Source organism: Quercus lobata, chromosome 11, assembly GCF_001633185.2.
Source record: "Quercus lobata isolate SW786 chromosome 11, ValleyOak3.0 Primary Assembly, whole genome shotgun sequence".
In the NCBI taxonomy this organism is placed as follows: domain Eukaryota; kingdom Viridiplantae; phylum Streptophyta; class Magnoliopsida; order Fagales; family Fagaceae; genus Quercus; species Quercus lobata.
Window position 1 is genome coordinate 27,911,717 of NC_044914.1, and position 11,969 is coordinate 27,923,685.

General features: G+C 32.5%; 1 protein-coding gene across 3 annotated transcripts; it reads right to left on the reverse strand.

Moving 5' to 3' along the window:
- Positions 1-3,169: 3,169 nt before the first annotated feature.
- LOC115969638 (branched-chain amino acid aminotransferase 2, chloroplastic-like) lies at positions 3,170-9,849 on the reverse strand. Of its 3 annotated transcripts, XM_031089336.1 has the most exons (10): positions 9,831-9,849; positions 9,660-9,733; positions 9,298-9,475; positions 8,989-9,165; positions 8,749-8,880; positions 8,254-8,352; positions 6,911-7,027; positions 6,180-6,275; positions 3,498-3,610; positions 3,171-3,376 (listed from the first exon to the last, which is right to left on the reverse strand). In XM_031089336.1, the coding sequence occupies exons 2-10, from the start codon at positions 9,701-9,703 to the stop codon at positions 3,262-3,264; spliced, it is 1,071 nt and encodes a 356-aa protein (XP_030945196.1). In that variant the 5' UTR covers positions 9,704-9,733; positions 9,831-9,849; the 3' UTR covers positions 3,171-3,261. The 3 variants fall into 3 exon arrangements, with proteins under 3 accessions (XP_030945197.1, XP_030945196.1, XP_030945195.1); XM_031089337.1 differs by lacking the exon at positions 9,831-9,849 and having other exon boundaries at positions 3,170-3,376; positions 9,298-9,424; positions 9,660-9,789; XM_031089335.1 differs by lacking the exon at positions 9,831-9,849 and having other exon boundaries at positions 9,660-9,788.
- Positions 9,850-11,969: the final 2,120 nt, after the last annotated feature.

Below are 11,969 nucleotides of genomic sequence, written 5' to 3' on the forward strand. Positions count from 1 at the left end.
AGTAAGATTTAAATTTCTGAAACTTAGATGCATGTTGCATGTTTCGTTAAAACACTAATTGTTATTTTATCTAAAGAAATTGAGAAAAACAAATAAGTTGTTGTCTCTATTAATTGAAACTTAGATGCATGTTTCATGTTTTTTTAAAACACTTATTGTTATTTTATTGAAAGAAATTGATAAAAATTATTTGTTGTCTCTATCAATTGAAATTTAGATGTATGTTGTATATTTTGTTAAAACACTTATTGTTACTTTATTTAAATAAATTGATAAGAACAAATAAGTTATTGTCTTTGTCAACTAAAACTCAGATGCATGTTTCATGTTTTGTGAAAACATTTATTGTTATTTTATTTAAAATGCATGTTGTATGTTTTGTTAAAAAACTTATTGTTACTTTATCTAAAGAAACTGATAAGAACAAATAAGTTGTCTCTATTAATTGAAATTTAGACGTATGTTGCATGTTTTGTTAAAACACTTACTGTTACTTTATTTAAATAAATTGATAAGAACAAATAAGTTATTGTCTTTGTCTACTGAAACTTAGATGCATGTTTCATGTTTTATTAAAACATTTATTGTTATTTTATTTAAAATGCATGTTGCATGTTTTGTTAAAAAACTTATTGTTACTTTATCTAAAGAAATTGATAAGAGTAAATAAGTTGTTGTCTTTATCAACTAAAACTGCATGTTGTATGTTTTGTTAAAATACTTATTATTATTTTATCTAAAAATTGATAAGAACTAATAAGTTTTTGTCTTTATCCAAAAAATTGTTTTTATCCAAAATATTGCTGTGATTTGGTGAAGCCACTTTTTTTATGATCTTGATGTCCCATATGGATTAAGTGTAAACTTAACCATGTGTTTAAAAGATCCTAGGTACCTTCCCTTTGTAAGCTAGTTTTCAAAGATGAGGTCTACTCATGAGATTTTAACATTTGGTATTAGAACCAACTATCATGTCGAGTAATCAGATGTAGCTCATTGATATGAGATCAAATGGGTTGCAAATTGTGGTCGGATCTCGAAGGGGGTGGCCTAGAGACTAGATTAAAATAACTAATAGCTAGGTGAGTAAAGCCGCCGAAAAGAGAAAGGACTACCATCGGATTAGTGTCTTTGGAGTAAACAGTCGTGGACATTAGTTGTCGAGTAAGGTGGTATGTTATGATCCTAATATCCTTCATGGATTAAGTGTAAGCTTAACCATGTGTTTAAAAACTCTTGGGCATCATTCTCCTTGCAAACCGGTTTTTAAGGATGAGTTCTATTTATGGATTTCTAATATTTGGTATCAGAGCCAATCACCATTTCGAGTAATCAGACGTAGCTCATTGAGTTTGGAATCAAATGAGTTGCGTTTTTATGGTCGGATCTCGGAGGGGGCGACTTAGAGGCTAGATTAAAATAACTGAAAGTTTGGTGAGTAAAGCCACGAAAAAGAGAAAGGGCTATCATTGGGTTAGTGTTGCTAGAGTAAGCTGTCGTGGACGTTGGTTGCGGAGTGTGGTGGTATGTTATGATTCTAATGCCCCAAATGGATTAAGTGTAAGCTTAACCATGTGTTTAAAAGTTCTTGGACACCCTTTCCCTTGCAAGCCGATTTTTAAGGGTGAGTTCTACTCATGAGTTTCTAACATTTGGTATCAGAGCCAACCACTATGTTAAGTAATCAGATGTAGCTCATTGAGTATGAGATCAAATGAGTTGCGAATGAGTTGTGGTTTTGTGGTCGAATCTTGAAGGGGGCGATCTAAAGGCTAGATTAAAATAATTGATAGGTGAGTGGAGCTGTCAAAAAGAGAAAGGTCTACCATCGGGTTAGTGTTGCTAGAGTGAGTTGTGGACGTCGGTTGTGGAGCATAGTGGCATGTTATGATCCTGATGTCCCATATGGATTAATTATAAGCTTAACTATGTGTTTAAAAACTCTTGAGCACCCTCTCCTTGCAAGTCAGTTTTCAAGAGTTAGTTTTACTCATGGGTTTCTAATAGACTTAGTGCAACCACAATTTAGAAAAAATTGCTGCAATTTAGTGAAGTCACTTGCTGGAACCATAACTTTTAAACCCAACTTTTATTATATAGTATATGATAAATTGGATGTGTTGAGTTCAAGTTGTAACTTTAAACTGTGTTAATACCATCTACTATTTTTTAATTAGATGCAAATTTGAACAAATCTACTATTAAATTATATTTTCTTTGTATATTCTCCATAATTGCAAAATTTTAAGTGATTAAAGATTAATAGTCATGTCATTAATAAACTGTTTAAAATCAAGTTTTTATGTTTAAAATAATACATAAAATATGAGTTTATGGATTAAAAGGTAAATAATATCTCATTGACGTGAAAATTGGCGTGCTTGTTAAGAATACATGGGACATATAATCCAACGGTAAGATTTTTAAAATATGATTTCAATAACAAGTTATTGGGTGATGTAATATCATTTAGAGTTACACCATGTGTCACTTGAATCCAACCCATATTAGATAATTCAATTTTAATTCATTAAAAATTCTGATTTTTTTTTTTTTTGAGAAGAAAATCGTATCAGTTTATTAATTCATAGAAAGAAGATTTAAGACATAGCAGTCATGGAGGAATAGACACCATCCATACAAAAATAGGAAAATAATGCCTGAGAATTATCTAACTTTTTAATAACATAAACATTAGATTATTTGGTTCCACATCTGAGAATTAGTAGAGTCTGAAAACTCCCACATTTTCTCATTCAAATTATTATCAAATAGATATTTTTGCTACTAGAATTAATGCACCAACAAAATCCTTGTATCTTCCCCCAAAGAATTGGATAAGGAATATTCTTGATAAAATTACTGTTTTATAAGAGAAATTATTAGGTTCATCAGGATGATTGTTGACGTGGTCCTCCCAACTAATGAGACAATGTCATTTATGCAAATGTGTGAATGAGCATCTTAATCAGTACAATGAATAAAAAATAAATAATGATATTTTGTTGGTTGGGAGGTCAGAAAGGGCCACGCCAGCAGTCTTCTTAGTAGACCTAATAATTTCTCGTTTTATAGCGAGAAAAATGGGGTAACGTATGTGTTAATATAAATATTGAAAAAAAAAGGGATAAAAATGCCGAACCAACAGGAACTCATAACCTCCTAAAATTCAATAATATATTTTTTTGAATCGAAAAATTCCATATTATAAAGAGCTAAGTCTCCACCATCATTATTAAATTTTATATAAGGATTACATGCTCAATCGATCTCGACCGTCCATCCCATATTATCCTCAATACGACCAGTTTGAATTCCTGTTAGCATTGCACACAATTTCTGGGATACTGCTTCCACTCCTGTTTTATATTCAACCCTGCATTTCGATAATCAAGTAGCAATGTTAACAGTGCCATGAACTAAAATGTTGTAAATAAAATCACCATCCAAATCTAAGATTTCACTAGAAAAACAAATACGTAGCCATTCATGTCTACCTTATACCCTGGTAAGTTACACTACCAACAGGGTTAACAACCACTGCAGTTCCTGTGCAGAAAACTTCATCGGCATCCATCAACTCCTCTACTGGAATAACACGTTCCTCCACCTGATACAATGGACCATTAATAGTGTCAATGTAGTATAATATTGACATTCATATGCATGGTAATTAGTCTCCATTTTTTGTAATTTTTGTGCTTCATATTGACATTCAAATGCTTGGTAATTTTTTTTTTTTTTGAGAAGGATATGCTTGGTAATTAAAGTATGGGCACAATCAGATATATCAAATTTTTATTTTTATTTTGTATTTTTTTATCATATTAGTCCTAAGAAATTAAAAGGGAAAATTCCACTAAATTACCCTGAGGTAATTTGGGCTAATATCAATTAAGTCCAAAACTTTTCAAAAATGACCAACTTGATCCTTAAAAGACAAATTTGTCCCTGACTCCGTTAGCACATTTACTTTAGCCCAAACGCTTCTCTTCTCTTCATTCTAGACCCAAAGCCTTCTTCTCCCTCTCTCTCTCAGACCTCGGGCTCTTTTTTTTTTCCCTCTCTCTCTCTCTCTCTCTCTCAACCATAGCGACTCCCTCTCTCTCACTCACACCCATGGGCAGCTGAAGACTCTCTTTCATGGCCAAAACCCATGATTTTCCACTACCATCGTCCACTCTCTCTTCAAATTAGTGCCATGGAGACATTTGGCTAGGGATTTTCGAGCTTCGCATCACCACTGCTGCTATTGTTCCTTGCCAACAGCTCTAATCTGATGCCAAACGTGTTTGGGTCTTCGTTTTTGGGTTTGGTTCTTTGTTTCCAGGTTTGGGTCTTTGCTTGTGTTTGGGTTTGTGTGCCAAACGTCAAGGGAACACTTGGCAAAGACTCACAAGCTCCGACACCACCACTGGTGGCTGCCGATCTCTATCCTCTTTCATTGTTCTATTTTTTTGTTTTTATTTTATTTATTTCTCTTTTGGTTTGGTTCTTTGTTGGTTTGGGTCTTGGTCACTTTAGGGATTGGATTTTCTTATGTGATATAAGGATTTGGTGATTTTTTATTTGGGTTTGAAAGGGGGTTTGGGTATGGTCATTTGCAAATTTGTGGGTATTTTTTGATTTAGGGTTTGTCTCAAAATGACTCTAATATGGTAATTTTGTTCGTGTATGCATATGAATCTGTGTATGATTAGTAATTTGGGATGATTTTTGGGGGTTTCAAGTTTTAGAATTTATATGGCTATATGTGTATCAGTGTATGTTTGTGGTCTGTGACATGGTGCAGTTGTGTAGTATGATTTTTGCTCATATCCATGCTCATGTTAGTGTAATCACAGTGAATTGAAATCAAAGATCTTAGCATGTAATAAACATTTACTATAGAAGAGAAAATATGAGAGAAGAGAGTGAAGAGGGGAGGGGTCTGAGATGAGTAAGAGAAGAGTGAATAGAATGTGAGAATAAAGTAACTATGCTAAAACTCAAGGATAAAATTTTCTATTAAGGACCAAATTGGTTGTTTTTTAAAAGTCTTGGATCTAGTTAGTATTAGGCCAAACCTCAGGGTAGTTTAGTGAAATTTACCCAAATTAATATTTGCTCCTATGGTACATTTTGCATGGGAAATTAAATTTTGAGCAACTACTTGTCTTTTGTCTTAACTGTTCATACATTATGCTTCATTTTTTCCTTTTCCTTCTTGGGGGTTTTGTTTTGAGTTATTTGCATTTGGATGAGAGTTTAATTATTGCTAATTCAACGGAATAAAAATTACAACAAAGGAAAGTAACAAGGCCCTGACTCTTAGTTATAACATGAGCATCTATGTTAGTTTTTAACATGGTTCATGCAGCATATGTTGCTTTTGAGAACATTGTAGCCAAGGGAGGAGTTAGGGTTTTTTGTTTGAGGGGGCCAAATTGTGGTACTAATATATCAAATAAGAATTAAGACAAACCATCACACACATGTAAACACACATATATAACCTTAAGATATTAATAATACTAAAGCAGGTCATAATTTATAAATATATATTGTATACAAAATTAAATATCAACTTTGACATATGTTTATCCAAGAGATAATTTTTAGGAGAATTTATCATCTTTGAAATTCCAATGAGTATATAAAATGTGTTTAGTTTGATATTAGACATGTACAAGAAAAGAAATTGAGTAAAGAAAAACTAAATTTTCATTATAACTATTAGATCGATTGACAAATTCTATTTTTTTTAAAGGGCATTATTCACTAGCTCAAATATTTGGGGGGGGGGGGGGACTCCTATTTTTTTAGCTAAATCTTTAAAGTTTTGAATAATTATACATATAATTAAAGAAATTTTTAAAATTTTGGGGAGGGGGGAGGGCACTAATAGTAGCTAATTAATCCCAGCATAATTTCCCCCCGTGGAATGGCATGCTCTCCCCAATTGGAATATCATATCATAAAATATAATATAACACTTTAGAATTGTGAGTTTAGTGGATTGTTTTATCAATGGTTTTGGATCATAATCCACTTTTGACCCTGTGCCAATGATTCCTCTATTATTGTTGATTAGTGAACAAAATAAGGATTAGTCAAACCAAGACACCCAAATATTGGCTAGAACTGATAAACCATGAATAGTTCAAATTCAAATCATATTATAGAAGAAGAGTTATCACCTGGAAGCCAAAATCAAGGGCAATGTCAATGATACTTTTTCTCGTAACTCCGGGCAAAATAGTTCCAAGTGTAGCTGGAGTTGAAATAATTTTATCCTACAACATATGGACAATGTAAATAGAAATGATGCCTACAGAAATAGGATGATAAGAGTGTTGAGAAGACTAGTCTTTGAGTAAATAAATACTAAGCTCGCTTTTAATATCGTCTTATTAATTATCTACCATTAACAACATTTTACTTGTGAAAAATTTCATGAAAATTTATTTTACTCTAGAATTATTGACAACTAATAGACCACATTATAATATGGAAAAGGTTTGGCAAACTTTGTCCTTATGGCATTTTACTTTGTTGATGGAATGCACATACTAATGTCTCAAGTTGGGTGAAACTGGCTACTAAAGTATTCAATATGCTTATTTCGTTATGAGTAGCATCTAATCCTATCCATTTTTTGTATTTATAATACATAAACATCTCTCTCTTTCTTCTTGAAGATACTCGCATATAAAAATAAAAAATAAAAAAAATTTCTGATTTGCATTACTTCTTTTAGCAACTTGGTACTTCTACTTTTTACGAAATTCTCAAATTCATCTTATGCCAGCAATAAAAAGACATATTTTTACTCATTGAAGATAAAAAAAGAAAGCTTTAATTGATGCTTATGGAAGTAAAATTGATTTAAATAATTAGTATTGCCCGTGACAACAACCATTGTTAATACCTTCACAATGAAAATGTTACAAGCCGAAACCTCCTCAATATTTTGTCCAGTCTTTGCATCCAGGAATAAGACATCGGAAAATCCTTTGCTCTTTGCTTGAGTGAGTGCCTGGAGAACCTATATGTGAAAGAAACGAAAAACTGGTTCCTCTGTATTATAAGCTCATGTGAAGAAGAAAGAACACACAAATAAATTATTGCAATTGTGTCATCATACACAAAAGATGATGAGCTTTTAGGTGAACTTGAGCAAGTGTGAGAACTCTAGCTTGAAAGAAATGAAAATATATGTGAGAAATTATATTGGAAAGCACTTATGAATTACAATCTAGGAGTGCTCTATTTATAGAGCTTTATAAAATTAATCTTTTAGCTTTGGATTCCCAAGCTGGTCATAAAATATCTGCAACAAACGACATCGTGTAGCTTTGAACATTAAAAGGAGTGAGTGTTAAACGATGTCGTCTATTGACACATCTTAAGTCACTTAATCAAACGAAGCTGTTTATTCCTTCTTCAGTGTTTAGTTAAAACTTCATCGTTTGATTGCTGCTTTGGCATATGACCGTTAGATTGCAAACTTCCTCTTTAAAAAGAACTTTTGAAAAACTATTAAATATTACTATTTCTTAATATCACATAGGACAGTGATAAATTCTCATTTATATCAAACTCTTTATGATCTTTAAGGTTGTTTCCAATGTTTAGCCGGTAAGTACCAAAAGAAAACTTTTTACTGTACTTTGAAAAGTATTACACCAACTAATAATATTTTATTGTATAAATAATTAAAAAATCTCACCACTAGATTATATGTTCTCTATGATCTTGTACATAAAAAAAAATGTTTTCTATGATCTTAATATGTATGTCAAATTTCACACTGATTAGACTTTATTTAGAATTTGATCCATAAACTCATATTTGATGTATAGTTCTAAACTACAAAAACTTGAACTTTTAATATCTAGTTGATGACATAGTTATTTATTTTTGATCGTTTTGATTTTCAAGCATAAAAAATAAAATGAAAATAATGGAATATAACGGTGGATTTGACAAAATTCACATTCAATAATAAAAAATAAAAAAAAAGAATAGGGTAATATTAAAGTTACATAAGGTATAACTTTTTTTTTAGAGATAATTACAACATGCTGCTAATCCCGTAGTTCAAATCTTTTCTCCCCTAAATCCCTAAGTACTTTGTAAATGGGGAGGTGCCAATTCAAGTATAACTTGAATACACACAATTCTCTTGGCAATATAAATAACAATTCTAACACAATGAAATCTAGTGGATGCCTATGGGTACCTCAAGATAGAACAAAATGAGTAGCTCACCGGTGAATAGTTGGCGATCGTCTTGACACCTCCAGCTCCACCAGGGGTCGCTCGATGAAGTTTGTCCTCAACAATCAAGTTTATAGGCGTGCCAATGCCCTATTTTATATATATATATATATACAGACGAAGTACGTGTGAAGAAAATCTCAACTATTATAGATCTATATGTTTAGCAAAAAAAATTCAATTAAGTGAAGCTCATTGAAATGTGTACTTTATTCATGACAATTTTAAACTCTCTAAATTTATGTGTAGGTAAAAGGACTAGCTATTTTGCTAGGCATATCAGTATGGCGTAACATGAGTTACTCAATAATACTGCTTTGAGAATCAAGAATGCACAAATAAAGGACCTTCCAAGTTCCATTAGTATAACCCATTTCTTCCCATGACTACTTTATTCTCCATTGTAACTGCTAGAGCCATCCCTACAACAATTTCCTGCAGTCACTATTTCTAGGATCAAAGTTTTTCTCAGATAGCACAACCCACCTTATAATAATTGCCAACCGGAGAAGTGTACACTAGGAATGTATATTCTGGTGCCGGCGCCACTCCCAGAATCGATCCACTTCCCATGAGCAAAGGCCTAATATATAGTGACCCTTTTCCTGGAGGTGGCACCTATATATATATATGTTTGAATTCAAAACAAGAACATTGGTTCATTCAAAAAGACAGTACTAAATGGAACTCAAGGGGATATTGAAGGAAGTGGGAATGAATTAATACCCAACGCTTGTTGGCAAGGACTGTTTGCTTTACAGCATCAATAAATTGCTCGACAGAAGGTGATGGCATGCACATTCTTTCTGCACCCATCTTCATGCGCATAGCATTCTGCTCTGGCCTGAAGAGCACGATATGACCATCTTCTCTCCTGTATGCCTTAAGGCCTTCAAACAATCCCTAAACACACAACCATGCATGCATTTGTCAGTTGGACAAAGTTTTTCACGTCTGATTAATAAACAAAAAGAGTTGTAGTTCAAGTTTATTATGCTTCAATTCTCTCATGTAAAAGTTGCATTTGCTACTGACCTGTCCATAATTTAAGATTGCGGCAGCTGGGCTAAGCTCAATTTTCCCATAAGGAATGAGATTTCCTTGTGAAAATTCTTCTCCTTGAAAGCATTTCATCTCAAACATGTAATCCGTTGGAGTTAAGCTAAATCCAAGTTCATCCCAGTTGACATCAGCGTACTTTTCACCATAATTACTGCATTTAATTACAAATACAATATGCGAAATAAAGACTATGGAAAAATAAGTTGCTAATAGGTTTGTGCCATACATGGAAGTGACTATTGTTCTTTTGAAAGCAATTCCAGGCAAAGAAAACTTTCAAATGAATAGTATTCCCAACTTTCTTAACAAAGGCATTCATGAATCATTCCCATTACCTGTGGATAGTAGCTTCTTGCACTGAGGGTGCCGGTGGAGCCATGATGCAAAGATGGATTAGCTAGGGCCGTACCTAGATGTAATTAAGGAAACAGTCAGGCAGTAATGTCAATATAAGACCTTCTTTATTTCGAATCTGCCCTGCAACTACAAGTTAAAAAAGTTGTAACCTCATGTGGAAAGTAAGTACTAGTATATAGTTGAGGCTCGTCATGTGCGCTTTTGTTAATCAATGGATGCAGCCAAAACGGGACCAGAGGAAGCACGTTGCAAGTAGAGAATCTGGTGATTTCTTTCTTTGATTCATTCATTAAAAAAAAAAAAAAGTTGATAGTTGCAATAGGAACGAGGAATTTGAATTGTAGTTAAAAAACAGTGAGAGATAAAGGACAAACCTACTGTGGAATCAAATCTCAAAGGTTGATTCCTCTTGCCGGTGCAAACGCTTCATCTAAAGATGTGAAGACAAAAACACAGTCTGAAAGTGACTTATAGGCATGGGGAACTGTTAATAATAATAGTGACAAAATTATGGAAGCGGCATGCATGCTGCTGCTTATATTTTTGTTTTTATGCAGTATGCACACTATGCATAGTAAATGACAATAATGATTATAATATGAGTAAATTATTATTTTGGTCTTTATCATTTTAAATGTGTCAATTTAGTTTTTAACCTTTTAGTATTATGTCAAAATAGTCTATTATGTTAAGTGATAGATAAAAAATATTAACTTATTGAAGTATTTATTAGCTGGTGTGGCTAATTTTCTAAGGAATTCTTGAACCACATTAGACCCATTAGTTTCTTAAATGCACAAGCTACTATTGTGCTAGTGGAAAAGTTTTTTTGGCAACATTGGTGGTTTTATTGGTGATATGTTTGTTTTGACCTAGCGTCGTCACATGAGAGAGAGAGAGAGAGAGAGAGAGAGAGAGAGATCTCCCTTAACAAGTGTTTAGAACTTTTTAAGATCTTAACTATTTCCCCAGGTGCATGTAATCCACCTAACTATCTCATACATAAATCAAGTGATTACAATAAGGAATTCCTTAAAGATAGCTCCAAGATGTTAGTAAGAAGTTTCAAACCCAAGACCCTCTTGAATTTCCTAGGCCAATAAGGTTTTATCCTATGAATATTTTATATTTTTTACTTATATATATATATGTTTGATCCAACTAGTTGAGATTTTGGTTATTTACTGATTTTCAAGCTTCTCTTCCCCCTCTCCCGCCACCTTTCTTCCCTATTTCAATTTTTTAAGAGTATCAAGTAATTGGGGCTCTCATTGAAATGGTGTGTTTGAGCAGATTTTTAGGGTTTAATTAAAAAAAAATATTAACCACTAAAGGTCTCTTAAAAGATTTGAACATGTGAACTTTCTGGCCGTTGTGATTTTTCAGGAGGTTTCTTTGTATTTATTAAACTATTTGGAGAGTAGCTATTGATATAATTATTAGCTTTTGAATTGTTTCTTAGAGATTAATCAAAAGAATTTGTGCTGATTTTTTTTTTTTAATTTTTTTATTGTTATGAAGTCAATTTTTTGGTGAACAATTTTTAATCTTAAAAAGGCCTTGCAAATTTGTTAGGTGAAGCTTTATGAGTTTGTGATCATTGTATCTTACCGGCTTTAAATGGTTAGATTTAAGGCATGACAATTTGTTAGGAAAAAAAGTAAACGACAAAAAAAGAAAAGAAAAAAGTCTTCAAAATCTCAATTGCAAATTGCACCTTGGGTGTCTAGGGATTTTTTTTTTTTTTTTAAATTATTATTTTATTATTTTTTAAAGATTTACTTCTTAAAGTTTCAACAATTTGGTCCATGGTTTTTTAAACCCGGACCGGATCGGCTGGTCTGACCGAGTTAACTGTGAACCCGTCATGAAATCAGTTTTTTTATATGCAAGAACTGGGCTTTTAATAGATTTGAGAAAACCGTGTAAATCGGGGTTCAACTTGAAAAACTGGTCGAACTATAGGCCGGTTCAACCGGATCAATTGGTTGTATTTAATTCGTAATATCATGAAAATTTATTTGAAAGTTTGGTTCATTTTTAAAGATATTTTAGTCAATTTTGCTAATATTTACAAATTTAATAACTTTATTTTATTTTAATTAATTACTAAATTAATTATAACATCATCTCGGTTTAATCTCGATTGAAACTCGGTCCAACCTTAAAAATCTTGAACCTCTCCATTTACCAGTTCATTAAACGGCAGGTTTGAAAACCATGGTTTGGTCCACTATTCTAAGGTAAGATAGTGTTTGCAGCTACTCCCTTTTATATGCATTCATAAT